The 26,870-nt window shown below is 50.4% G+C and overlaps 3 protein-coding genes across 14 annotated transcripts in view; 1 reads left to right on the top strand and 2 right to left on the bottom strand.

Annotated features, from left to right (window-relative positions):
- Cdhr4 (cadherin related family member 4) overlaps positions 1 to 8,679 on the bottom strand; it is a 32,022-nt gene extending 23,343 nt beyond the window's left edge. The window contains exons 1-19 of one of the 9 annotated variants that reach the window (XM_034483781.2): positions 8,435 to 8,677; positions 7,943 to 8,127; positions 7,680 to 7,842; positions 7,512 to 7,603; positions 6,574 to 6,684; positions 5,864 to 5,967; positions 5,541 to 5,677; positions 5,131 to 5,314; positions 4,879 to 5,032; positions 4,571 to 4,664; positions 4,093 to 4,296; positions 3,873 to 4,012; positions 3,490 to 3,640; positions 3,187 to 3,407; positions 2,834 to 2,976; positions 2,317 to 2,373; positions 2,120 to 2,207; positions 1,879 to 1,913; positions 1,222 to 1,414 (exon numbers count right to left, since the gene is read on the bottom strand). In XM_034483781.2, coding sequence (XP_034339672.1) covers positions 1,360 to 1,414; positions 1,879 to 1,913; positions 2,120 to 2,207; positions 2,317 to 2,373; positions 2,834 to 2,976; positions 3,187 to 3,407; positions 3,490 to 3,640; positions 3,873 to 4,012; positions 4,093 to 4,296; positions 4,571 to 4,664; positions 4,879 to 5,032; positions 5,131 to 5,314; positions 5,541 to 5,677; positions 5,864 to 5,967; positions 6,574 to 6,684; positions 7,512 to 7,603; positions 7,680 to 7,842; positions 7,943 to 8,127; positions 8,435 to 8,483 — 2,367 coding nt within the window. In that variant the 5' untranslated portion in view covers positions 8,484 to 8,677 and the 3' untranslated portion in view covers positions 1,222 to 1,359. Of the gene's footprint in view, positions 1 to 921; positions 1,016 to 1,221; positions 1,415 to 1,878; positions 1,914 to 2,119; positions 2,208 to 2,316; positions 2,374 to 2,833; positions 2,977 to 3,186; positions 3,408 to 3,489; positions 3,641 to 3,872; positions 4,013 to 4,092; positions 4,297 to 4,570; positions 4,665 to 4,878; positions 5,033 to 5,130; positions 5,315 to 5,540; positions 5,678 to 5,863; positions 5,968 to 6,573; positions 6,685 to 7,511; positions 7,604 to 7,679; positions 7,843 to 7,942; positions 8,128 to 8,434 lie in introns of those variants that run through there. The other 8 variants (XM_076918071.1, XM_076918075.1, XR_013105735.1 and 5 more) reach the window with 8 other exon arrangements.
- Positions 8,680 to 13,496: 4,817 nt separating this feature from the next.
- Inka1 (inka box actin regulator 1) lies at positions 13,497 to 15,435 on the top strand. The gene is made up of 2 exons (XM_034484274.2): positions 13,497 to 13,958; positions 14,588 to 15,435. Exons 1-2 carry the CDS (start codon positions 13,908 to 13,910, stop codon positions 15,383 to 15,385), a joined length of 849 nt encoding a protein of 282 aa, XP_034340165.1. The 5' UTR covers positions 13,497 to 13,907; the 3' UTR covers positions 15,386 to 15,435.
- Positions 15,436 to 15,597: 162 nt separating this feature from the next.
- Uba7 (ubiquitin like modifier activating enzyme 7) lies at positions 15,598 to 24,582 on the bottom strand. 4 transcript variants are annotated; one of them, XM_034525031.2, is made up of 24 exons: positions 24,240 to 24,578; positions 23,988 to 24,156; positions 23,765 to 23,899; positions 23,554 to 23,660; positions 23,158 to 23,248; positions 22,919 to 23,054; positions 22,729 to 22,826; positions 22,482 to 22,628; positions 21,940 to 22,110; positions 21,645 to 21,752; positions 21,227 to 21,307; positions 20,999 to 21,154; positions 20,758 to 20,923; positions 20,470 to 20,681; positions 20,308 to 20,372; positions 20,047 to 20,230; positions 19,901 to 19,975; positions 19,544 to 19,697; positions 18,749 to 18,831; positions 18,404 to 18,496; positions 18,119 to 18,310; positions 16,468 to 16,560; positions 16,294 to 16,394; positions 15,598 to 15,839 (listed from the first exon to the last, which is right to left on the bottom strand). In XM_034525031.2, the coding sequence occupies exons 1-24, from the start codon at positions 24,266 to 24,268 to the stop codon at positions 15,710 to 15,712; spliced, it is 2,976 nt and encodes a 991-aa protein (XP_034380922.1). In that variant the 5' UTR covers positions 24,269 to 24,578; the 3' UTR covers positions 15,598 to 15,709. The 4 variants fall into 4 exon arrangements, with proteins under 4 accessions (XP_034380922.1, XP_076774183.1, XP_076774184.1 ...); XM_076918068.1 differs by lacking the exon at positions 23,765 to 23,899 and having other exon boundaries at positions 24,240 to 24,579; XM_076918069.1 differs by lacking the exon at positions 24,240 to 24,578 and having other exon boundaries at positions 23,765 to 23,886; positions 23,988 to 24,126.
- Positions 24,583 to 26,870: the final 2,288 nt, after the last annotated feature.

The raw sequence follows: 26,870 nt of genomic DNA, 5'->3' as shown, positions 1-26,870 counted from the left end.
GAGAACTTGAAGCTAATACTGTTAAGCACACCCTCTACTCAGACAATAGGAACTCTTGGAGACAAACATAACACCAGGTTAGGCATGGGGTCAGCATTTCACACAGTAAAATCTGTTCTCCAGGCTGTTACAAAGCCCCTGGCTATGTGCAACAACCTAGATTAGCACAGGAAGAGCTAAGCAATAAAGAGTCAGGGGAAACAGATACAAAGTCATGGACTCAGCATCAGAAAGAGACTTTCAGTAATCTAGGAACAGCTAAGCACAGATTCATCTCTCCCACCAGGAAATTCCAGATTCTTCCCAACAAAACCTCTACACAAAGCTGCCAAGCTGTCCATAAGGGCTGATGAGACCCTCAAAACCCAACACTGTTGAGCTGCAGAGAGAGCCCCCAAAGCTACAGTATATTTAAAAATAAAAGCTAGAAATCATGGTGCTCACTGGTTGTCCCAGTGCTGGGGAAGGGAGGACAGGTAGACCCCTGGGCCTCACTAGTCAGCTAGCCCAGCCTACTTGGTGAGCTATAGGTCAGTGAGAGACCCTATCTCAAAGTGGGGAGGGGGCACGGTACCTGAGTTTGTATTTTACGTGTATACAAATGTACCAGTGTCAAGCCAGCCATGACAGCATGTGCCTATAATCCAAGTACTCGGGGGGGGGGGGGGGGAGGTAGTCATGTAAGCTCCAAGCCAGCCTAAACTACCAAAGTAAACCATGTATTTAAAATAAAATTTTGCCTAGAATGGCAATGCATGCCTTTAATCGCAACACTTGGAAGGTAGAGGCAAGTGGACCTCTGTGAATTCAAGGCCAGCCTGGTCTAAACAGTGAGTTTCAGGATAGCCAAGGTTATGTAAAGAGACCTTGTCTCAATAAGTAATCATATTTTTAGAAAGTTTTAAAGCAAGTCTTACTGGGTATGCTAGCACATGCCTTTAATTCCAGCACTGAGGAGGCAGAGCCAGGTGGATCTTTGTGAGTTCCAAGCCAACGAGGGCAATGCAGTGAGATCCTGTCTCAAAAAAGAAAAGCAAATGTCTCCAAATAGACAGGACAACTGGAGGCCCCTCCATCCCTGACAAAGATAAGAGCCTCTCCTACAAAGTGTCAGTCACTGTCAGAGCATGAAATGCTTTTCCAAAGTAAAGTAATCTTACTGTTCCACAGGGTGCCCACAGGAGGTGGCACTTTCTCCAAGTAACAACAAGGAAACACAGATCTCAGAGCTTCTCCCACACAGAGATTAGAAGGTGGGCAGAAGTCAGTTTGTAGTCTTTATTACTAAATCGATTTGGAAATCTGGGCTATGATCATGTGAAAAGGGAACTCCCCACATAGCAAAGCCGCTGCTCGCCCTCACAGCCAACGCCGGGCTCCAGTGAGGGTGCTGAACAGGTCATATCTCCCTGTACTGAGCCCAGATAGGCAGGAGAGAGGAGGGAAGAAAGGACAGCTGGCTTTAGCAGTGTAGTCACCCCTTGCACAGGGACCCAAACTTATCTCCTCTTTCCCTTCTCAGCAAAGAATCCCAAGGTTTTACTCAAATGAACAGAAAGCTAGGGGACAGCAGATCCCCAACAGCAGCCAGTGTCAGGTCAGTCAGCTATAATTTACTGGTAAACCTGGAACATGTGGGGAGCCCTCTCCTTACCACCGTCTCTCTCCCCAATGAGCTAGGACAAGACTAGGTCTGGTGGTCATCTTGCTTAACAAAAGTGAAGGGTGATTGGGGCAGGTAAGGGAAGAGCTCAGTGAAAACCTCGGAGATAGATGCTTGGTGGTGGAGGCAGTAAAAAGGGAAATGGGTAAGGGGAAGGGAAAATTCTGGGGAAGGATGAGGGCCCAGGCAATGAATAGGTTAAGAAAAGTAGAGACTTACAGACATCTTGGGCTCTGCCATCAAAATGTTGCTGAAAAGAAGAAAAGGGCACAGTGAGTAGAACCTTGTCCACGGGGAGCAGATAGGAAGGCCCCGAACCCACCTACCTGATCTGTCTTGGTTATGATATGGGCACCACAGGGGTAGCCCTCACAGGCAGGAAGGCAGGCATTGCAGGGATAGAGAGTACCCTAGAGCAGCCTCACTGCCCTCAACCTGAGCTATGAGTTGGCATACCAGACTCATGGCAGTTCTGGGTACCTGGGACATCTCCACCCTTGGTGCTTCCATTTGCCTCCCAATAGAGCCTTCACTTCCCTGGATGCTATACCAAATTGGAGTAGAAATACAAGATAAGTCTGGACGCCAGCCTGAGTTTAGGAGATGGGTTCCCAGGCATAGAGGTAAACCTGCCTACCTCTACGGAGACTAACCTGTTTAGCAACTGAGCTCTGGCTGGTTTGCTTGGTGCTTGTAGTGACTGGGCCAACCTAAAAGGCCAGGAAGAAGTAAGGCCAAGAAAGTAGCAGGCCTTCTAACCCCAAAGAGTAATATCATCTGTCCTTTTCTATTGGAAATGCCCAGTGCCTGCATGAGATGCTCACACTATTATCTGTCCTACCCCTGGGCTCAGAAGGTTTAGTTTATAAACAGAAGCAAGGCAGAAATAAGGTAGAAGACAGGCATTGGGAACAGTGGTAAATTTCAAACCCTGAGCCATCTATGGCCATCCGATTCCAAGACTGGAATCCGATTCCAAGACTCCACTGATGATGGAGATCACTCCTAGTGCCCCCCCCCATCTGAATACTTCTGGAGAGACAGCAGCAGCCCTCCTCAGTCTGTTTGCCCACCAATGTTGGCAGTGTCATCCAATATTGAGTAAAACTACCTATTGCAGCCAGTGTCCATATGTAGGCTATGAAGCAGAAGGCAGAGATAAGAACCTACCCCCGAAGGATCCTGCTGAGGAGCCAACCCAGAGCCAGGAGGAGAACTGCACCAGTTGCTGTCAGCACTACCACAAACCAGGGCTCTGGCTTCCAGAAAGCCTCTACATCTGTCACAATCAGGGGTGTCATTGTTGAGGACACCTGAAAGGAGGGTCACAGACTCACCACTGCCATTGGCAATCCAGCTTTCAAATTCCCTATGAAGTGAGGCACCTCACACCCCAGATTTATTTTTGCATCCAGCAGTTTTCTCCAAAATGTCTTCTCTCATAATTCCACCTAAAAAACCCAGGTGTCTTCATCCTTCAAGATCCTCTCTCCCAACCCTCAAGGGCCTGAGAACCCCCTCACTGTGCTTTGGTGAGTGCTGGTGGCCACCGTGCTGGCCTTCCAAGGAGCTAGATGCACAATGATGGTGGCTGTGGTGCTGAGGTGGGGGATGGAAGGGCCCACATCAGCAACATGGATCAATAACTCATAGGTGCAGGGTTGCTCTGGCCATGGGGGCCCCAACACAGTGCCATTGTACACCAGGATGGTCCCTTGGAGTCTAAACCGGCTCTGGCTATTCCCTGAAAGCAGAGTAGCAGAAGAAGGTATTATTAACTTAGCCTGCCCCTCACCAACAACCTGGTGGCCCCCGCATATTCACACCTCCCACGATGCTGTAGGAGAGGGTCAAACGCTGTGGCTCTTGTGGGATCCAACATGACACCTTAGTCACCTCTGTGCTATGACCCAGGGGAGTGGAGATGCTGAGTTCCTGAAATGGAGGCTCACACTCGGGGGCATGGTCGTTCACATCCTGGAGAAAGGCCACCACATTAGGAGTGACTACAGCCCATTTCTCAAACTCACAGCCTAACCCATCAGCTTTCTTTGAGAACCCAGAGCCTAAGTGGCAAGTAACAGGCTTTAATGTTTTCCACAGTGAGCCCCTTTCATCAACCAGCCCATATGAGAAACTGAGGCATCTGAATGAAAAAGCAAATGGCTGGAGGGAAATTTGTCTTTCCTAGGCTTTGGAGGTCATTTACCTCAACCTCAATGGTTATGGTACATGAACCTGATCGGTGACTGTTGAGGTCCCAGTCTTGGCTGTGATCAATCAGCAGAATAATGATCTTGTACAACCTCTGCTGCTCATAGTCCAAAGGCCCCAGGAGGTGAAGTTCTCCTATAAAGGATAATCAGAGCTTTAGCCTACAGAGGCGACTCTGGCCCCATCCCTGCCTCCCAGCCCTGGGGTTTAAGTACCACTCAGACGATCCACAGAAAAGGTGGAGGGTCCACCAGAGATGTAGTACTCGATGCTGTTACGAGGGTAATCCATATCCGTACCCACTACGGAGCCCAGCAGAGTGTGGGGCCCTGCATCCTCCCGAACCCGGAACGTGCGTGAGACACAGGCTGGGGAGAACTCATTGACGGGTGTCACCATCACCAGCACTGGAACCTCAGCTGGGGACCACTTGGCAGTTAAGGAAATGGCCTGAGGTACCCACACCTGCCCTGGGGGGGGGGGGTCTTAGTAAACATGGCCCTATATTGGAGGGAAGGTTTTCTGTGGAGTGGTACCGGTCTCAAGAGAGACATCGTAGGGTTTTTAAATTGAGACAATCCTGAGCTTCTAGCTTTTGAGGAGGGGAAAAAAGCTGTCTATGTCTTGGGAATGGAATGGGTGTGGACAAAATAGCCTTGTTCTGAATGTTCAGGCCTAAGCATGGTCACTCACTGGTCATTTGGGGTTGACCACCATCGAACACCAAGATGGAAGCTGAATGCTGGAAGCAAGCCTCAGGAGCGTCACAGTCCAATGTAGTGTTCACCTGACCAAGGGGACCAGAGAGTAAGATGAAGCCAGGATCAGGCATGTAAGGGTGCCTCAAACCAGGGTGTCCACGTGTAGCCTACCTTGACCCAGTTTTTCAGACTGCAGGCTGTCTCCACAACCTTCTCACCCCACCTCCATGGTCTCAATGACAACAAACCTTGGCCCTCCCACCTTGTCTGCATGGGAGTCTGGGAGTGTGTGTTGGGCACCTCAAGGATTTTGTCACGAAGACAGAGGCTGGCAGAGTTGGGAGGGCTGTGGAACTGCAGCTGATAGTGGAGGGGAGCGCTTGCAGAGTCTGGGTCAACACAGGAGAGCGTGTGCAGCACAGTGCCCACAAGTGCAGTCTCTGGAATTTGAGTCCTGGGGGTGGAGGGCAGGTAGCAAGACAGGAGTCTGTACCAATGATGGGCCAGGGGATTTCACCCCAACCAGCCCGGGCATGGCTTCCGGGTACTCACACCAGTAGCGCTGGATAGCAGCGTGGGGGCCACTGGTTTACCGCGCGCACATTAACCGTGAGATCGGACACGGCACTGGCCCAAGGCTGGAGCCTCTCAAAGGCTTTCACCTGCAGTTTTGTAACCACCGCGCCCTGAACGCGAGCCAAATACAAGGGTGCGGTAGTCCGCACTACCCCGTCAGCTGAGAGTGTAAAGAAGTTGTAAGAAACAAAGCTCTGTCCTGCCCCGGCTCAGTCCTGCTTTCCGCCAACCGCCCTAAGAGGGGACAGACAGATGATCCTGCCCATTCCTGCATCTTCCTCTAAGATCAGGGCTCTCAATCCAAACTTTCAGGAAGGAGACACATTCGTGCCCCGCCCTTTCCCACTTACAGACATCTCCCATACCTGCCCCACTCCTTCCCTCACCTTGTCCAATAGAGTAGAGTGAACTGGGCCGTGGGGAGATGATTTCATAGAGTAAGTTGAATCCCCTAGCTTGGACCCGAACCACCTCGCTCCCAGGAACCAGATCCTCTGCGATGGTAATACTCTGGGCCTTCTGTCTGAACCAAAGGTGGAAACCTAGCTCCTGCTTGCTCCTGTTCAACCCAGCAGGGTTCCCAGGCCCATCCCAAGGGCTCCCGTCCTATAGGAGCTAGGATGGTCCATCAGCCCTGCAGCCTACCCCAACTATATCCCTGGGGGCAGATGAAGACTTCTCCCCTGTTCCCAGGGTAAGGGAGCCTTACTGGAAGGAGACTCGGCTGGAGGGTGTAGGCAAAACCTTCACTGTCAGCATTCCTTTGCAGATTTGCCTTTTTCCTAAGGACACTAAAATCTGCAGCTGGAAGGTCTGTCAGTGCATACAGGACAGGAAGGAAACCATGTTATGTGTCCACCGCTATGTCCATTCCTAGTCCTCCCTTCAAATAGGCAATCCTCCTCAGGGCCTCCACAAGGAACTGTGACTTACCACTCTGTTGACAAGTATCCCTTTGAACCCTACTATTCTGGGTCACCAATTCTTCTGAGTCATTTACAGTGGGAATTATTACGTTAGAGTCTTTAAGAGCCAGTTACTAAGAGGGTGGAAGACTGTTTGTTGTTTTTGCAGTGCTGTGGATGGGACCCAGGGAACTGCAGAAATGACTATTTTAAAGGGGAAGCTTCCTCCTCACTGGCTACATTACCCAGAGTTTTCCCTTCAGGTTTGACTGCCATAAAGATGGCACTCTAGTTAGAGGATCTGTGTGGTCCCAGAACCACAGGCCTGTCCTTTTTCTGGACCTGCAGATCTCAGCATAGAATAGAGCCGAGCCAAGAAGACAGTCAGCAGAGGGAAGCAAGTGGTCTGAGACAACCTTATCAGTAAGTAAAGATACTCAAAACCAAATAATTTCTCAGAAGATGGTGGTTCTACCCAATCCATAGCTATCCCCTGGTCCAAAACCATGCTTACCTTTTGAGCCTGGCCTTGGAGGCCCTGGGGTGGCGCCCGCAGCAGTCCCTGCTCGTCGATGGAGAAAGGTCCGGGGAAGAATGGAGGGTCTTGGGCACTGGTAATGTTTATCTGACAGGACAGAGATGTTAGTGGTCCCCTCCAGTCCCCAGTATCCCAAGTCTGCCTGTCAACATCCTTCAATAAATAACAGGAGGCCGCTGCTTATATCTGACTGTTCTGTAGCCCACTACTGACTGTTGTCCCAGTCTAGGCCTTCAGCCTTCCACTGTGATCTTCAACTCTGCTAAAAATAAATAAATAAATAAATAAATACCCTTCCGGGTCTTTATTTTTTACTCTTTTTTGTTTGTTGTTTGTTTGTTTTGGCTTTTAAGCAGAATCACTCTCAATGTAACCCTGGCTGTCTCAAAGACAAACAAGGAAACAATTGTAAGAAAAGTCTGTGACTTGGCTCAGGCCTTTGCTGCTAAGCAGGGACAGCCTGGGTTTGACCCTAGGAACCCACATGGTAGAAGGAGAAAAACAGCACTTAGAAGTTGTCCTCAGAACTCCATATGCATGGCACAGCATATTCATACCAATATACATACACTATCAATACCAATATACATACACTATCAATAAAAAGGGGGTGGGTAGGAAGGAGGAACACCAATCTTCCTAGTTTTACAAAAGTGATTTTTTTAAAGTGGTCATGGAGAACTTAGAATACATAGAACTCATAAGAAGATTTTAGTCCCTGTGGGAAACTGCTGTTGCCGCTGGGAGGTTAGGCAGTCCTTAGTGGCTCTGTCCAGGAACTTGTATCATAGAGAGGTTCAGCTGATTACTTCAGAGTCTTTAGAGGCTGTGCCTGGCCCGACAAGAGCCAAGCTTTCTCTCTTTGTGCCCTCCTCCCGCATCCTGTCACTTACTGCACTGTGTGAGGAGCTTACCTGGGCTCTCCGGACTCCTAGGCCTGGCAGCAACAGAGTGTACAGCAGGGCCCCAGGTGTGACTGTCTCTGGCACATAAATGAATTCCCCAGCTGTCCAGAGAAGAGGTCAGGGAGGCTCTGTTGGCATATGGGCCTTTCCTCTCCCAACCTGTGCTGCTAGCCTCACCTGGGCTGGCAAATGCACCAGTACAATGGATACGCCCAGGGTCCCGCTGCACATGAACGAAGAGTGATCCATCCGCCACAAAGTTACCACATCTGTACTGCAGCTGCAGCTCATAGTAGTTTACCTCAAGGGCATCCAGCCTAGCGGAGCTACTCAAGGTCACCTGTGGTGGGTTGACAGCCAGATGTAGGGCTTCAGCTTTCTGTCTCTCTGACCACTTCTGGCTTTGGTCCCATAATCCCTAGTTGTATCCGTGGCCTTACCTTCCCCAGGTAGACTCCCTCATGCCCTTGTAGGCTGGGTTTATTGAAGAAGCTGGTGGGTGGCCTCACGCTGAGTAACTCCAGGGTAGGCATGTAGGAGGAACAGTTGAAGAGGAAAGTCTGAAGGACAGTGCCAGGGCCTTTGCTCTCAGAGATATCCGTGGACCAGGGCAGGCTGTGGAGGGCTAGGAGAAAGCCACATTTAGAAACAGAGCTATAGCCTTTTTCTTCAGGGCCTGACCACATCTGGAGACCAAGCAGCCCAAGTCTTTCCTTGTCTTCCACAGCTGACATTGGCTAGGTGAAGAGACATGAAGAACATGACTGAAGAAACAGCCAAGAGAAGGAACAAGGGTGAGGGGTCCCTCAATCTCTGCCGTCCTCATTAGCTTATCTAAAGGTCAGAACTTCACTGGCAAACCGGGTCCTGCACACACACACACACACACACACACACACACACACACACACACACACCTGCCTGCTCCTTACCAGGGATAAGTAAAGCACAGAGAAGTTCCAGGAGCCTGAGCGGCACCATGGTAGCCTGAAGAAATGGTGGAGAGCTGTTTCTCAGGCTAACTCTGTTGCCTGGTTAGTTGCTTAAACATAGCCATCAGGTGGCTTCCCGAGACTCCAGCTCTGGCTCCACCCACCCCATTGACAGCATTTAGATCTCCCTGCAGCCTTCAGGAGCTGCTGGAAAATCCCATCTTCCGCTGTTTCCAGTGAATTCTTCCATTCATTACTTCAACCCTAAGGGGGATACAAGGGGAGGAGGCTCAAGCTGCAGAGGATGAAACTGAGCACATTGTCCTTGCAGACAGAGCAAACCCAGTGCCCAGGAAAATTAGCCCCAAGGCGCGCTACCCCACAGAGTCTGCATTTCAGCTGCGTCCTCCTAACATTAGAAACGGTATCTGTCTATAAAAATCTAACCCTGGCCACCAAGAAAACCATAAGTTGTCTACCTACATTCAACAAACAAAAGAATTCTTGGTCGATGAAATAAAACTAAGGATTACTTGTGGGGATATCAACCACAGGAGACCAAGGGCTCTTCTGAGAGGAAATGAAGATACACTGTGCGATGCACATAGCTTGATGTGCAGACTAAGATCTGCTGAACCAGTGTCTTTAAGATTTGTCAGTTTATTACCTTTCCATTTAAAATGACTTTTTGAGACAAGGTTTCTTTATGTAGTCCAGCCTGGCCTCACATTCCCGTCCTTCCACCCCATGCTGCCTCTATGCTGGAATCACAGGCCGTGCATTGTGTATTTATCCTATCTAGCACTTTAGCACTAGTTTTTCTATCCACGTGAGTTAGGCTCCTCCCTCTCTCCATAAAACTGCCCTGGGTAGGGACTTCAATGGCCAGTGGTTTCCTTTTGTCAATTTAAGATTTTATTTTATTTTATTTTATTTTATTTTATTTTATTTTATTTTATTTTACATGTACAAATGTTTTGCTTGCATGGATGTCTGTGTACCATATGCCCATAGAAGTCAGAAGAAGAAACTGGAGTTACAGATGGTTGTGAGTCATCATATGGGTACTGGGATTTGAACTCAGGTCCTCTGCAAGAGCAGTCAGTGCTCTTAACTGCTGAACCATCTCCCCAAACCCCAATTTAATTTCTTAAAAAGACTTAATTACTTTTACTTTCTTTTTCTTTATTCTTTTTTGGTTCTTTGAGACACAGTTTTCTTGGTATAGCCTTGGCTGTCCTGAAACTCATTCTGTAGAACAGGCTGTTCTGGAACTCACAGAGATCCACCTGCTCTGCCTTCCGAGTGCTGGGATTAAAGGCGCATCTCCCACCACCGCCTGGCTTCTTTTATTTCCTATATGAGTGTTTTGCCTGCATATATGACGTGTACCATATGCCTATGTCTTGTGCCCACAGAGGCCAGAGAGGGTGTCAGATACCCTGGAATTGGAGTTACAGATGGTTTTGAAGCAGCATACGGGTGGTGAGAATCAAACCAGGTCCTCTGAAAGAGCAGCAGATGTTGATACTGAGCTATCTCACCAGCCTCATAGGTTTTTTTTAGTGTGTGTGTGTGTGTGTGTGTGTGTGTGTGTGTGTGTGTGAACTTGGGCATATGCTATAGCACTTGTGAGGGGGTCAGGGAACAACTTTCAGAAGTCAGCTCTCTTTTACTGTGGGATCTAGGACTTGAACTCAGATCTTAGGGGTTTTTTTATCCAATGAGCCATCTCACTGGGTCTCTTTTGAGAGACAGGGTTTCCTTATGTTGCCCAGGCTATTCCTGCTTCAGCCTCCCAGGTGGGTGAGACTGCAGGCACATGCCATTGCACACTCTGAAGCCAGAAGGCTATTCTTTTGTGTGTACGTGGAGGTGTGTGTTTGGATTGGTACACATGTGAAGGCCAGAGGTCAATCTCAGGCGCATTCCTCAGGAGCCTGGTCAGCTTGGTTTGTTCTGTTATTTGGTACAGAATCTCTCATTGGTCTGGAGATCATCAGCTGATGAGGTTGTCTGCCAGTATCTCTCCTCAGCACCGGGAAATTACAACAAACCGTTGCTGCCACACTTGGCTTTTTTTTTTCTTTTTTCTTTTTTTTAAACATGGGTTCTGAGTATCCTCAGGTCTTGATTCTTGTGATGTAAGCGCTTTGCTGACTGAACTGTTTCCCCAACACCAGACATGTCCTTTGCTCTCACTCCTCCTAAATGCTTGATGCTAGTTCCCTTTGTCTCTGACACACCCATGCTGGCTCAGAGTTCTCTCATGTCTCTACTCCTGGCTAGCCTCTCGCTGCTTCTACCTCATCTTTCTTACCTCCATCCAGTAAAATGTTTTTGGACATGGAAACTACCTCCTCTGTCCTCCTCTGTCTACACTCACCACCTTCGTCTTCTCCAAGGCCATGCCCTAAAATGCCACCCCCTGGCTCTACCGTCCCCTCCTCTCCACCTCAGTGCTTCTCTGTCCTGAGCTCCACACTCATATACTTAGCAGCCAGTCCTGCTTCTCCTCAAGACTCATGTGTCCACAGTGAACATTTGCTTTTTTCCTAATTTTTCAGACTTTTTTTTTTTGAAAGCTTTTTTTTTTTTCAAGGCAAGTCTCTACATAGCTCTGGCTGTCCTGAAACTCATTATATAGACCAGGCTAGTCTTGAACTCACAGAGATCTGCCTGCATTGTGCCACCATGCCCAGCTCAGAACTTTATTTTATTTTTTTGTTTTAAGTATGTGAGTGTCTTGCCTGGTATTTGCATGTATACCACATGTGTGCAGTGCCTACAGAGACCAGAAGAGGGTGGGGGAATCCTCTGGAACTAAAGTTACAGAAAGTTATGTGCTGCCTGCCATATGAGTACTGAGAATCAAACCAGTTTCCTCTACAAGGACAGACAGTGTTCTTAACTACTGAGTCATCTCTCCAGCCTCCCTTTCCAGTTTTTACTAGATTGAAAACAATTGGCCGGGAGGTGGTGGCGCACGCCTTTAATCCCAGCACTTGGGAGGCAGAGGCAGGCGGATTTCTGAGTTCAAGGCCAGCCTGGTCTACAAAGTGAGTTCCAGGACAGCCAGGACTACACAGAGAAACCCTGTCTTGAAAAACCAAAAGAAAGAAAGAAAGAAAGAAAGAAAGAAAGAAAGAAAGAAAGAAAGAAAACAATCTAGCTGGGTGATAGTGGTGCACACCCCTAATGCCAGTACTCGGGGAAGCAGAGGCAGGTGGCTCTCTATGAGTTCAAGGCCAGCCTTGTCTACAAAGTGAGCTCCGGGACAGCCAGGGTTGCTACACAGAGAAATACTGTCGTGAAAAAAAAAAAAAAAAAAAAAAAAAAAAAAAAAAAAAAAAAAAAAAAAAACAAAGGAAGAAAAACAGAAACAAGTGAAAAATAAGAACTTTGTCTATTTACGTGTGTGTGTAAATTGTACAGCATCCAGCCAAAAGATTCTGCCTTCAGAGCTATTCTTTGCCCGCCCCTTTCTTCTAGTGATGTTTTCCCGACTGCAGACTAGGTCATAGATAAGAGTCCCTTTACTGGTTACATAGCCCTTAAAACAAACAAACTAAAACCAAGGAAGCACAACTCAAGGGATGAAGACTCCCCCAAAGTATTTAGACAGCAATTTCTGCAACTGTGCAGAGCTAGCTCCCCATGCTTCTCTTTACTTCACAGATCATCCCAGTTTTACAGAGAATTCAGGCCTATTTGGATCCGGCCCACATGCTCTATACAAGACTATACGGCTCTGAGGCCAGCTTTGGTGTACTCCTCAGTCTTTGTCACCATTGTGACCAACAGCAAGGTCTATGGGAAGGGGAAGCAGAGGTTTCTTTCTACTGGGTGTTTTTAATGGCAGTGCCATCCAACCAGCTGTTCACACTGGAAACTTGGAGGCCATGCTTTGCCTACATGCATCTATGCATCAGTCAGGCTAGATCTTAGCTCTAGATTCTGGAGTCTAGAATGATGCTTCTGTTTACCCTCTGGGTTCAGAATCAGGCACTCAGACACACACCCTTCCCTGGGATAAGGGCCAGAACCGCCTTCGATTGCAGAGTTGTTCTCCCAAAACAACTGTATCTCACAGAAAACAGTCCTAGTCATTCCCTGAAAAAAGCTCCATGTTCTTTATGGAACCAAAAATAAAACCCAGAGACTCCCATAACTCTTCTGGAGGCTTGGTTTTGATGACTTCTCTCTATCCACAGACCCCTGCCCTATCCATCACACACATCTCTGTTTTCCTTTCATTTGGTCTGCCTAGCCCCTGTCCCTCAATGTTTTTTACATTGGCAAACCCTTTCACCTAAAATGCCCTTCCTCACTGGACTCAACTGGATTGACCCGTTATCAGCCATATCTTTTTTGTTTGTTTGTTTGTTTGTTTGTTTGTTTTTTTGTTTTTCGAGACAGGGTTTCTCTGTGTAGCCCTGGCTGTCCTGGAACTCACTCTGAAGACCAGGCTGGCCTCGAACTCAGAAATCCACCTGCCTCTGCCTCCCAAGTGCTGGGATTAAAGGCGTGCGCCACCACCGCCCGGCCAGCCATATCTTTTTAAGAGTTCTATCCCTTAACTGAACTCACTGCCCTCATCCTCCTATATTTTTTTTTGTCTGCGGATAGACCCAGTCTGTCTCCGCTTAGATTGTACCTCTGATTATGGAGTGGCCTCAGGGGAAAGAGCAGTTTTCCTTTTCCATTCCTGCATGCAACCTATTGGTTAATGGTGCCGAGTGAGGATGCAGACCATAGCCGCGCAATCCCCACTAGAGGGCGGTCCAGCCTATCTTGGCTCAGATCAAGCCGGAGAGATGCTGGAGTGGATTTTGCCATGGCTCTTCCCTTACTCCGTGTCTTAAGGCTCTTTGCTGAGTATTCACTGGGCAGAAGGAATCTTGGTCCTATCATTTCTAGGGATGGTCAAAGCCAGCCTGGACAGACCCCGAGTGGGCCACAATATTGTCAAATCAGAAAATAGGGCACAATGCCCACACGTGGGCGTCGCATCAGGCCCCAGTGCAAGAAACCGCTATTTCATCAGAGAACAAATTGAAACGGTGGGGTCACTTGATGTAAGCGCGGGGGCGGGATGGGGTTGTGTCCGAACTGCGTTACAGCAGCGTTAACTAAACTTTTTGAGACATGAAGAGGTCCTGAGCTACACTCTGGTCTCCCGTGCTACTACAGCCGGGTTCCACCAGCAGCGCCGGGCTGGGGGGCGGGGCGGAAAGGGGCAGGACAACTTCAGCCCGCCCCGCCTCCATTGGCTAGGGAGCCGGGGCGGGGCGGGGCGCGGCTGCCAGATGTTGGGGCGGCAGCGGCGGGAGCTACCGAGAGCAAGGAACCTTGGAGTAAGGCAAGGGTGAGGACGCCACTGGCGGGCCGACCCGGCCCACTCTGAGCGGCTCCCGCGGGTAATCGGCGGGTGAGCCGGCCGACCTGGAGAGAGTACAGTACCAGCATCAACATGCACAGCGCTCGGTTTGACAGCTTCTTGAGCCAGCTCCGCTGGGAACTGGTGAGTCTTTGGAGTGGGTGTGGTTGTGAAGATGTGTGTGGGGTGCGTGGCTGCCGCCTGGCTGGAACAACAAACGACAACGGGGTGGACTCCGGGTGCCCATCAGAGTCAGGATGGGGGCAGGGTAGCGCGCTACAGATGGCCCAGATGGCCCGCTTCGGGTTTCTGACGGTTGGGAACTGTTCTGGGCATCAGGTAACAGGCGCCCAGCTGGCTGTGCTGGCGGCGGGGGTTGGGGGAAGGAGAGTTGGGGAAAGAAGTTTGTTTTGGGGACCGACAGGGAGCACCCAGGGCCTAAAGAAGTGCTGTGCTGCTGTGGACATCCCCTACCACGGGCTGGCCTGTACCTCCTTCCTCTACTCTGCCTGCCCGCCCTGGTGGCGCGTGCTGACTTGCCCGGCCCTGCGTGCTGCAGCCTGCCGGACTGCCACCAGCTCTGCGGATGGGAGCCACACGAGCCTCCAGTGCCAGTGCCCCCATGTGGGCCCTGTGCTTACAGTTCCGCCTTGCTGCCCAGAGGCTTTTCAAGTCCTTCTGAACCCTCCGTTCTCGGGGCTGGTTTGGTCAGACACTAAGGGGTCAGGGACTATGAAATCCCTGTCCGACATTTGCCCTATCTTTCTCTCCAGTTGTGTGCTCGGGACACAGGCTCACCTCCAATGTCTGGCCCACTGCAACCAAAACCCAAAACTGATCAAAATATACAGCCCAAGCGCCAGTTCAGGGCCTCCGACGTTTTGGAAGAGGATTCTGTCTGCTGTGTAGAAGAGGAAGAGGAGGAAGGCTTGGTAGCAGAAGACAGGGGTGCACCCTTGGGATGTCCTAGGGAACATGCCCTGGATTGGGACTCTGGCTTCTCAGAGGTGTCAGGCAGTACATGGCGAGAGGAAGAGCTGTCTGTACCCCAGCGCCAAGCACCCCGAGAACGTCCACCTCATAGCCAGCGTTTCTCAGTCAGTGACATCCCCGTGCGCAGTAGGGCAGCTGTGACCAACATCACTCCTGCCCACCGTCCAAGGCCCAAGTCCACCCCGGATGCTTGCCTGGAACATTGGCAGGGATTGGAAGCAGAGGACTGGACCGCAGCCCTGCTGAACAGGGGCCGCAGTCGGCAGCCCTTGGTGCTAGGGGATAACTGTTTTGCTGATTTAGTTCACAATTGGATGGAGTTGCCTGAAGCAACCAGTGAGGGGAGTGACAGAGATGTACCTCGTACCCGGGCTCGACCCCCTCAGTTCCTGCTTGGTCTCTCTGAGCAGCTACGGCGTAGGCTGGCCAGGGCTCGTCGGACAGCTATGGCAGGCAAGCGGCTGTCATGCCCACCTCGCCCAGAACCTGACCTGCCTGCGGACATCTCACGATTTGCAGCCCTCATGAACTCTCGAAGCCGCCAACCTATTATCTACAATGATGTCAGCTACCTCTGACCCTGCCCTCCAGCTAGGGACAATAAAGGCTTTTTTTCTTTTTTCCTAAACTGCTGGTTCCATACTCCTGATGCTTCAGGAAGTGACCCCAGCCCTGTGGAGCACAACCAAGACAAGCCAGTCTAGAATCTTCCCTCTCCTTTTCCAGGGTTCCTGTCTTACCTATATCACTCCTGTGTACCTTACCAGTCATTTTCTACCATCCAATCCACTTGTGTCTTCCTTCAACAAATTTTTATTGTTGAAGTATCTGCTGTGGGCTGAAGATGCAGGAATTTTATGCAGAGTTCGTTATGGCCAAGTGGTGGCGTGGTGGCTACCTCATCACAGCTCATAATGCAGAGGTGGGAAAACCATTTCGTCCTCCTCGCCCTCACAGCTCAGCTCCAACACCAGAACCCTCAGCCCAGGCTTGGGCTTCCAGCCGGTCACCTGCTGAACCAGTTCTGTCACCCTGGTATGGGAGGGGGGTTAGGGGAGATTGTGTAGTAGGTGAGCCAAGGCCGACAGAGGGCAACCTAGTGTGGATGAGAGGGTGCTGGTGAGCCCTCAAGAGCCCCAACCAGGAGCAGGAGCTGCTCAAGGCAGGAAACATCTGAAACTATTTTAGGAGCAGCTGGTGGGGCAGGCAAGAGGCAGGAAGCTGTGTGTCCCTTGAGAATAGGCTGTGAAGGGAGGTGGGGGCTGGGCAGGGTATGGGGAGCCAAGGGGGCTGGCCAAGCAGACAACTACTAAAATCCCCTTCCTCAGGCTCTTAGCTCCACCCCCAGGCCCCATTTGTTGGCTCCATTTGGTGGAAGAATGCTTCCAGAAGGTGTGAGGGGCCTAAAATGGGGTTGAGAAAAACGACCTTGTCACCCATGTTCAACATCCAGGGACATGGTAGAGCCTGGCTACGACCAGCTCACCTGAGGCACAGGTGCTGAGCCTGCTTTTCAAATGGCCATCCTGAAGAATAGAGCAGAGCCTGGTCGTGGAGCAGCATCTCTACCTTCAGTCCATGTTCTTCCTAGAAGATATACATCAGATACCCACTGGGCCGGGCTGGGCTGGGCCGGGGACTGAGTGGAGACAGGGCATACCTGGAGATGGGCCAGCAGTGACTCCAGTGTCCTCTCAGGCTGTCCAGCATGCACCTTCAGGCGGTCCCAGCAGGTCCATTTTAGGCGCTGGAACTACAGGTGAGGGAGATTTAGAGATTTCTCACACAAACCTGCAACCCCTGGCCCAGTTAACTAGCAGCATTTCCTAGAGGAGGAGCAGCTCTAGAGGCAGGAAGCTGCAGCTGGGGGGGGGGGGGGGGGTGTGTGGAAGGTGGGATCTGGGCCCAGAGTCTCAGCCCCCTCCCCGCCCAGGCTGGGGCCAGCACAGGAAATGGAGCTATGGGGCCCTGTATGGGGAAACAGACGTCCATCTCACAGGCCAGCTGGAGGGGATTGGGGGGGGGGGGAGGCTGGGGCTGCTTCCTGAGGAAGCTGGAACTGGGTTGCTGTCGTCTCCGATAAAGCTGCTTGTTCCTCTAAGGGGAGGCTGGGAGCTGGGAGATCCAGCTCATGCTACTCTGCAGTTCTTACATATAGGGCTTTGGACTGCTCGTGGGCATGCAGAACCAAAGGCATGGTAACAATGGAACACTATTGACTCAGAGGGTCCCTACTAACAGGGATACAGTCTACAGAAGCTTTTATTCTTGTCCGTCTTCTTCCTAGGTCAAGAGTTTTGGTACCTATAGCTGAGGGCCGATGATGTTGCAGCCATCCAGAGTCCAGGATAAAGGGGCCCTCCCAATCATCAGAAAGCATACTGGGGTCGAGCTGAGACTAGGCTAGAGGCATGATGGGGACTCTTACCCACCCCCATTCTATGGACAAAGGCAGTCTCTGTGCTGGTTAACAGTGGGGCACCTCACAAAAGCATTCTGTGTGCTTGTCCAGAGGGACCCTAGGCTAGCTGGTGACCTCTGTCCTCTCTCCTAGTGAGGGCATTTATTCTGTCTTCTTTCCTCTGCCTCAGGGAAATGCCAACTGGGGCAGAGCCTGGGCACACAGTTGGAGGCTTTGCCATTCTGCCTTTATAGGAACACCCCCTACACACACACACACACACACACACACACACACACACACACAAAACCAACAGCACCCACGTATGCGCCCACATGCACATATTCACATTGAAGAAGATCCCTGCTCGTCCATCTGGCACACAGATGTGCAAGCTTGATCCCTTCATGCTCACACACCAGGGATGTACAGACCTTGGCGCACTCATATGTAGTAATATAAACATTCTGTCCCATAGGGCTGAGACCCACACTCCTGGTAGCAAGCCTGGTGCCCTTTAACTTGGCTATAGGTGAACAGAACAGGGCTCTACAAAAGGAAGCTAGGTTCTTTCCGGGGCTGAGTCTATGCTTACCCCTCCCTCCTCCTTCCCACCAGGATATTATAGAGAAGGAGGGGACCATGGGGGATGTCTGGCTCCACTAATGAGTTAAAGCTGCAGCTCCCCCAGACCCTGGACTGCAGGGGGGGTTGGGGAGTATGGCTGATGGCCGTTTCCTGTGTCTGACAGGTCCCAGCCTAGCTTCATAGCAGGAAGGGGGCTGGATGGAGTCTAGAGGACTCCCCCATAGTCTGGGGTCTGGAAAGAATCCACAGCTAGAGAGAGGATTGCTTGGGTGAGAAGAGGGAAAATTCAGGCCTAATGGGAACAGGGGCATCAGAGGCTCACCGACTGGATAGCTGGGGCAGAAGGTGCCGAGCGTATGAAGTGGTTTTCAGCCAGGTGCAGATAGCTGTGACGAAAGGCACCACGGGGCCGTGGCCCACTTACCACCTTATACAGCTCCAGGCCCAATAAGCCTGCCACAACTGATGTACTGGTGGCAATGGCTGGGATAATCCGGCCCATGATTTGCTTGATCTGTCAAGGACAGGGCATTTGATTTGGGCTCAAGGTTCAGGGATAAGATTTGGCTCTCACATCTAGGCCTGAGCCCCAAAGGGGTGAAGTTACCCGAGCATGGTTAACTGGTAGGATCCCATAGTTCTGGCATCGCAGGTGTGTCGCTGCTACCACAAAGTCCATATGGAAGTTGCCGTCATCATCCTGCCAGGCCCAGATCACAGGAGTGTCAACACTGTGGTATCCCTCAGCATGGCCACCTGTATGCCACTGACAGGTCTCTGTATAGTTTTGTGGTTGGATATCTACCATCTCCCTCCTTTGCCTCAGTGCAGCCGAGATGCAAGGGAAGTGAGCTGCTTCCACAGCCCTGACAGGAGGAAACCCAGGTTCTCAAGCTGCCCTGCTTCATTACCGCCCCTGAGCCAGGTTCTTCACCCTGTCTTGGGACCCCACCTTTCCAAACAGCACAGGCTTCAGTGGGGGGCCCTTGCTCCAGTTGTCCAGGGTTTCCTTCAGTTCCTCCGACTGTTCCTGGCCTGTCAGGGAGCAGGGCACGTGCTCAGTCCTTAACTCATTTCCTGTACTCTAGAGCCTTGTGTCCGTTCTTAGGCTCTGCCAAACCCGCCATTCGCCGCCACTTGATCTAAGCAAGGACTCTCTTGGTTGATACTGACATCTACTTCTGTACAGCCCCACTTTTCCCTGTGGTTACCCATGTAGCTCTGTCCTTACCCCAGAACATAGCTAGGCACTCCTCAGAATTTTTTTTTTTTTTTTCAAATCTCTCAAGAGAACTGGGATATGTTTTAGGCAGCAGAGAAAGGACCTGCTGAGGGACCAGAGGATGGAAATAAACTAAATAACAAAGTAAGAGGACTGACTAGAAAAGAGCTGAAGAGATGGCTTAGCAGTTACGAGCACTTGTTGCTCTTGTAAAGGACTCTGGTTCGATTCCCAGTGCTTACAGGGTAACCCATAACTGTCAGTAACTCCTGTTTCAGGGGATCGGTGCCCTCTTCTGGCTTCTGTGGGCACCAGGCACACCCAGGGTATATAGATATACATGTAGGTAAAATACTCATATATACGAAATAAGAATTAAATGATCATACACACAAAACCAAAGAGGACTGGGGAAAAGGAGGTAAATTGGCTGTCTGGCTTTTAGGCCCCATCTTCCTTCTAAGCACAGGCTGAAGACCAGTGGTGGGGAGGGCCAAGAATAGCTGTACAAGACTGGGGCCTCACCAAACTCAGCAGAGAAGAGGTTCTGGGGCGTGGAGCCAGGCTCTAGCAGCAGCTTCAGCAGTTCCCTGAGTTCAGTCTGACTTTGTGAGCCAGGCAGCCCGTGCATCCGTGCATACAGGTTGGCAGCTGCCAGTACATAGAGGAAATGCATGTCCTGCAGCCAGGCAGAGAGCAGGACCATGGGTACATGGGAGGGGATGCATTGCCCTTTGGTGGATCTGTTTGAATGCCTGCCTCTCTCAAGGACAGACACTTGAATTTGCACAAGCATGGCTCTCTTTTAGCATCTGTGCTTCTCTGCAGACTGCAGAGGTGGTGTCTGCCCTTAGGGTACTCAGGTCTAATGACTCTACTTACTTGGTTGGGGTCAAATTGCAAGGGATGTGGACAATTTTTGGATCCTGACCAGAACAGAGTTCCATCCGCAAGCACCTAAGGAAATAAAGGATGTTGAGCTGTCTGGTCTCCTGGAGCCATCAGCTGCCCCACCTCTGACTACCTACTTTATCAGATGGGAAGAGTCTTAGCAACTCCACAATGCTATCATGGAAGCACAACTGCCAGTGGCCAAGAGCCCACTCCACGCAGTTTCGCCAGGTCCGTGGGCGCATTCTTAGGACACCCATCACTTGCTGCAGTAAGGCCTGTGTTCTTATCCTATCCATGCCCAACAGGGAATTGCACGTCCTGCAGAGAGAAGAGGAAGTTTGAGGCTGAACTCTGTGCCTAGAGTCCTGGACTCCTACCTCTGTTGTTGGCCTTACTGTTGGTAGCAGTTGATGTTCTCTGCAGATAGTCTGAAGAGCCCCTCAAATTCATCCTGGGCCCACTGTGGCAGGGAGTGGGGGGTAGAAGGATGATAAGGTATTAGATGAGGAACAGAGCTGCAGTTGAGGCTTGAGATGGGGAGGGTACAATGTACTTACCTGCAGGCTATGCTCCACTGTGCTGGGGAAGTGCCGCAGGGTACACACAGGGTAGGGAGCATCGCTATCCTGGGAAGCTGAGGCTGAGGCAGGACCTTTGTAGGATTCCGTCACATGTGGCACAAACACTGAAGCACTCCCCAGAGTCCCCTGGGTGCCTGCCTCCAGCAGTGGTTTCAGATAGTGGGTGCATCGAGCAGCAACATAGTGCCCTGGCAAAAGGCAGAGGGTGTGGAGTGAGGCTGCCAGAGGCTTGGGCAGGGGCTCAGCTCTGAGTGAGGCACTCACGGGCCTGGAAGCTGTCCAAAGCAGCAACAACACCATCCACCCTGGAGAAGAAGCTGTCATCATAGATGTCCTCTGTGGTGGGATCCAGTGGGTGGGTATATGGAGTCACTTGTAGGTGTGGGTTTAGACAACGGGCTGCTGCCGAGGCCACCTCTGCCTTGGGCCTCTGGGAAGAGAGGAAACGGGCGCATTAGGAGAGAGCAACCTGAGCCACAAGGATGTAAGAGGGGCCAGCACTCACGCCAATGTCCTTGGGCCTGAAGAGGAACTGCCTGCTGAGGTTGGAGCGTTCTATGTGGTCCATGTCAGCAACAGTCACACCTCCATTAGCCCTAACTCCCAGGCCCACTAGGGCAAAGCCTTTGAGCATCTCACAGCCAATGGCACCAGCACCCACCTGTTGGCAGGAACAGTCTTAGCCCATGGCATGAATTTCCCAAAGATATCCCACTAGCATCCCTCAGCTCACCAAGAGGTAGTGTTGGTAGCTCAATTTCTCCTGAAGACCAGTCCCAAACACAGCAATTTGCCCATCATATCTGCAGTTTCTCTAGGGAACACAGATAATGCCCACTGATGGCTGACAGCCTGTGCCGTGTGTTTAACCCAGAGTTGTCTAATCTGGACCTCAGTGGCGTTTTTCTGGGTTCTCCTCTAACTCTATTTTTTAATTTATTTTTTATTTTATTTTATTTTTTGTTTTTGTTTTTTGAGACAGGGTTTCTCTGTGTAGCCCTGGCTGTCCTGGAACTCACTCTGTAGACCAGGCTGGCCTCAAACTCAGAAATCTGCCTGCCTCTGCCTCCCAAGTGCTGGGATTAAAGGCGTGCACCACCACTGCCCTGCCTACTCTAATTTTGAACAAGGCTTTCACCCCCAGTTCTCACTGGATGACAGTCTTCAGGACTGGGAAGTAGCTTCTCATCTTCTGGAAGACATTCAAGGGCATCAAAGTACAGCCATTGGTCCAGGGGCATGAACTTCTTGGAGATTGCCTAGAGGTGGGTATATCACTCTGAGGGCCTCTGCCAACTCCTAATTCCTACTCCCCTTGGATCCCTTCTGAGGGATACAACTGGGTTGGTAACATGCTTCAGGGCTGCTGCTGGGTATGGATGCCCCTTGGTACATACACTGGCCTGCCTACTCTCCCAATCCCTCCCTTTCCCCACATGTGCCTACCTTCAGGACTTCCTGGGCAGCTACTCCTCCCAGAATGGCTGCCATGGGGCTTAAGCTACCAGCACTACTCAGGGCAATTGTCCGGAGTAGACTCCCATCCAGTGGCTCTTCTTTTGTCCCTTTTAGTGGCTCTAGGTCCTGGGCTAGCCCCACCACGGTCTCTGCATCATCCTGTGGGATGGCACTCAGGCATAGCATATGTGGGCCTAGTAGCCCCAGCTTGAATTGTAACCTTCCACTCAAAGCCTTCAGGCACCCATCTACCCTGTTCCATAGAAGCAGCAGATTCCTAAGTGGGAAAGCCTGGCATTGCTGCTAGGCTGAGAAGTGCTACCAAAGGATAGCCAGCACCAAATGAAGGTATCCCCAAATGAGCACAGCTTCCGACCTGCTTGTGATGGCTTAAGGATGGAGCAAGCAGGCCTCTCCAGACTGTAGGCCTGGTACTTACTTCTATGGACACAGCCTCTAGTGGGGTGAGATCTGAAAGGTGAGACTCAGTGAGGCAGAGGCTGTGTATTATGGAGTGTGGGGCCACTCACAGGATCCCAGGGCTTGGGTAGTCGGCCATGAAGTTGCTGGAACATGTGCAGGGCACGGAAGGCCTGATGAAGGCAGTGGGCACGTTGTACTTCCTGAGTATTCTGGGTCACCACGTGGGGCTGAAGCAGAGCTATGTCCAGGGGCTTCTGTAGGAGGGCAAGGTTGCTTGGCTCAGGGTCAGGTCTAGGACACCACACACCCCTTCATGTAGGCAGGTGCTCCCACCTCAGATGTACTTGTACTTACATGCCTCACAGTCTTGGGTCTCTTGACTTCAGTGACAACTCCACCTCTCAAGTAACGAGAGAAAGTTGTTGTATCTCCAATCTCCAAGGACCCGTCTTCTGTGAGAGAGCCATACTAGTAAATTATGACCCCCTAAATTTTAAGTTGTTTCCACATAGCTGAGGCAGTGGTTGGAGTAGGGTTGGCTTACTCTGCACATGGACAGGCTGTGGAGAATCACTGTTGAGTTCAACCATGCCTTCAATGTCTGAGAAAATCACCAAGTCCCCATCATAGAAGGAATGTCTTTTGGTGCCTCCTCTCAAGGTGACAATGCCGGGGGAGCCCTGAGTGAGAGGTGGCTTGTCTTCAGAGTGCCTGTACCTACCTCCCACAGGCCCCAGCACCTTTCTCTGGATACCAGGGAAACCTTGACATCTTAGCACCCACCTGAGAGATGTCCTGGATGGCAGCTGTCATAGGCTCTGCCTCAGTAGGGTCCACAACAGTAAAGTCCTCACCCAAGTCACAGAATAACCGCCTAGTGTGGTTGGTGGAAGTTACTGAAGAAGCCCATCAGTTGTGGGTAGGGGACAGTAGGACAGGCCCAGAGGGAAAACAAGCATAGGAGAGGTGTGGAGATTTTGATTTGGGTATGTAGGGTGTGCTAGAGCAGGTCTGCATGCAGAGGTGGAAAAATAAGGGTAAGACTGTAGTTCAGAACTGAGAATCCTTGGCTAGGCTTAAGGCTGAGTCGGGGAGGAGAGGGGCAAGCTTAGGGCTGGGCAAAGCACTGGGACCAATTGTTGGCAGTGATGTGGTAGGGTATACAGGTAGTCTCCTCACCCCACAAGGCCTCGGGTTTCGGCCATCAGGAAGTAGACTCCATGCTTGTGGCAAAAGGTCCCCACCTTCAGTTGGTCCTCTAGCTTGGAGTCAGTCAGCACCACTACCTAGATGGACACCATGATCAGTAGGCCTGGAATCACTCGCCATCTTCTCTGCCATTAAGGGTAGGAGGGAGCTACTGGGCTAACATGCAAAGAGGGGTAAGCACCTGAAAGCCCTGAAGTAGGTCCTCGGTGATGTCGCCTTTGTGAACAGAGATCTGGACAGCTTCATTGAGCTGAACCAATTGTGCTTGAGAGGCCTCAGCCCTGCTCCTTCCTAAGCTCTCTTCTGAGAGGAAAAACTAAGGACAGCTCAGTGCAGCTTGATCAAAGAGACTCCCCTTTAGCCCCTGCTCTGGGAAGCAGCATAGAGACCCCAAGAACTCTTACCTGAGCAGCCAAGTCAGCCCAGCAGGTGGGACGGGGATCATGTAGGGTGAGGCTGCCCACACCCATAAGGACCAGGTTCTTGGCCACCTCAGCTCCCAGGCCCTGTAGGCCACATAGCAAGACTTTGGCTTCCTGGATCCTCTGCATAGCATGAAGACCCAGTACATACCTGTGGTTAAGAAGAAGGAAGTGGCAGCTGGGGACCAAAGGTCTGGAAGCCACCCGACTTTGTTATCCCACCTTGAGACTCACAGCTGCCTCGAGTATAGCTCCTTATCCATCCTCAGTCGGGCTGGAGAAGAGGCTGTAACGCTCACAGAAGGGGAAGGAAAACAAAGCTTGGAGCAGATGCAAGTAGGCACCAAAACTCTGGTTGCTGCTGGTTACAGTTCTTTCTGGCTCCTCTATAATTTCAGGAAACCAAAAGTGAAACTAGACTGAGTTGGGTCCTGGTCATTTCAATGAATGAGAACAGATGCCAGCCCTCTGCAGGCCAACTGGGGTTTATCACCCTGGATAAGTTCCAGTGTTACAAGAGGCCAGTGACTCTCTGAGTCAGACCTGAGAAAATGAGAAGCTCAGGGTAGCCACAAAATAAAGACATGTGTCATATATTTTCTAAACTTTTGTTTTGAAATAACAATAAGTTGTGAGAATAAATAACACAGGGTATTGCTGTGTACCGTTTGTATTTGTGTGTGTGTTCTCCAACAGCATATATTAATTATACATAATAATGTGCTTCATTACGGTACTTTCATACGTGTACATTTGATCATATTCAGCCATTAGCTTCTCTATCCCCTTCCCACTCTTGCTGTTCCTCTTGGTGTCTCGGTGAGTTTTGTAGAAGTTTCATACAGGAGGGTGGGCAAGAGGTTATTTATGGACACCATGGGCACCTTACCAGTGGCTATAGAACTAAAGAAAATGTCTCGCCCTCCTGGAGGGGTAAGGCCTCCTGAGTTCCCTGCTCCTCCTCTGATTGAATGCTCACAAGCCCAAATGCAAAGACTCCATCTTCCGTTTCTAACGCTACGGCATCCTGTTTTCCTCAGCGTCCCCTGAGCCTTGCATAGGACTGACAGAGATGCTTCTCTTAGGGCTGAACATTCAAGTCACTTCTCCACACACTGACCAGTTATGAGTCCCTCCAGGCACCACTGCCCACTACAAAAAAGAAGCTTCTCTGGTAAAAGCCGACAGCAGCCCTGCTCTATGGTCCTTAACGTGACTATTGAAAGGCAGTGAAATGGGTGGATCATGTTTGTTTTGCAAAATATCTGTTGCTTTCCCATGAGGGCCTATGATCTATCAAACCATTGGGTTTGATCAGGTTTATAATACCAGACAGGAATTCTGTCCTGTGGAGTGGGCTCAGTTCCAGTAAGAAAGTGGTTAGCTGTCACTACAACAGGCTCAAAGGCACCAGTAGCACTGGATCCATCTTGCTATTTTTTTGTTCTTTCAAGACAAGGTTTCTCTATGTAAACCAAGCTGGCCTCGAACCAAGCAGGGAAGACATTCCCCTGCCTTTGCCTCTGAGTGCTGGGATTAAAGACATGTAGCATCACCAGCCAGCTGAATTATTCTTTTTGTTTGTTTTGTCTTTTTAAAAGTCTCATCATGTAGCTCTGGCTCTGGCCTGGAACTTGCTCTACAGACTGGGCTGAAGTCATAGACAGCTGTTTGTGTTTCCTGAGTGTCAGAATTAAAGGTCCCTACTCCCAGCCTTGACGTTTTATTTTTTATGATTACAGCAAGCATATGGAACTAACCTGTGATGTTAGTTTTTTCCTTCTCCCACTTAGGTACTCAGGACTGAACACAGATCATCAGACTTAGAATGAGTAACTCACCACACTGTCTCACTGGCCCTATGGTTGTTTTAATCTTTTTTAAATGTTATGTGCATGACTGTTTTGCCTGCATGTATGTGTACCACATGTGCATGGTGCCTGTGGAAACCAAAGGGTGTAGAATCATCTGGAACTGGAGTTACAGACAGTTGTGAGCTGCCATGTGAGTTCTGGAAATGGAGCTCAGGTCCTCTGGGAGAGCAACAAGTACTCTTAACCACTTGAGCTATCTCTCCTGTCCCTATTTTTTTTTTTGGGGGGGGGGGGGCGGGACAGGGTCTCACATAGTCCAGGTTGGCTTGCTATAGTCAAGGATGACCTTGAACTTCTGATCCTTCTGTCTTTATTTCCTAAACAGGCATGTACCACCACACTCAGATTATGTGATGCTGGGCAAGGTAAGCACTCTACCAACTGAACTACATACTCAGTCATATTTTTAAAAGTTCTGTTGTTCGTTTGTTTGTTTTAGGGAGGGAATCTCATGTAATCCAGGCTGACCTGGAACTCATTGTGTAATTGATAATAACTTCCATCTCTCTACTAATGTGAATAAAAATATGTACCATTACACATGTTTTGATGCTAGAGTTTGGACCCAGGCTTGCCACACAAGTCTTGCTTTATTTTATTTTATTTTATTTTTGGTTTTTCGAGACAGGGTTTCTGTATAGCCCTGGCAGTCCTGGAACTCACTCTGTAGACCAGGCTGACCTCGAACTCAGAAATCCGCCTGCCTCTGCCTCCCAAGTGCTGGGATTAAAGGCATGCGCCACCACTGCCTGTTGAGTTTTGCTCTTTTTATAACAACTTATCTTCAAGGGAATCCTTGGACTATGTTCATCCCCTCTGGAGGCAGTCCTCCAGTGACCACATTCATCTCGCTGGAGGAAGTCCCCCCCCAGTGACCGTGTTTATCCCTCTGCATCCCTCTGGAGGCAGTTCCCCCAGTGACCAAGTCTATCCCTCTGGGAGGCAGTTTTCCAGTGACCATGTTCATTCCTCTGGAGGTAGTCCCTCCTGT

Source organism: Arvicanthis niloticus, chromosome 21 (assembly GCF_011762505.2).
Source record: "Arvicanthis niloticus isolate mArvNil1 chromosome 21, mArvNil1.pat.X, whole genome shotgun sequence".
In the NCBI taxonomy this organism is placed as follows: domain Eukaryota; kingdom Metazoa; phylum Chordata; class Mammalia; order Rodentia; family Muridae; genus Arvicanthis; species Arvicanthis niloticus.
Note: the sequence above shows the minus strand (reverse complement) of the source record. Positions and strands in the feature narration are given on the sequence as shown.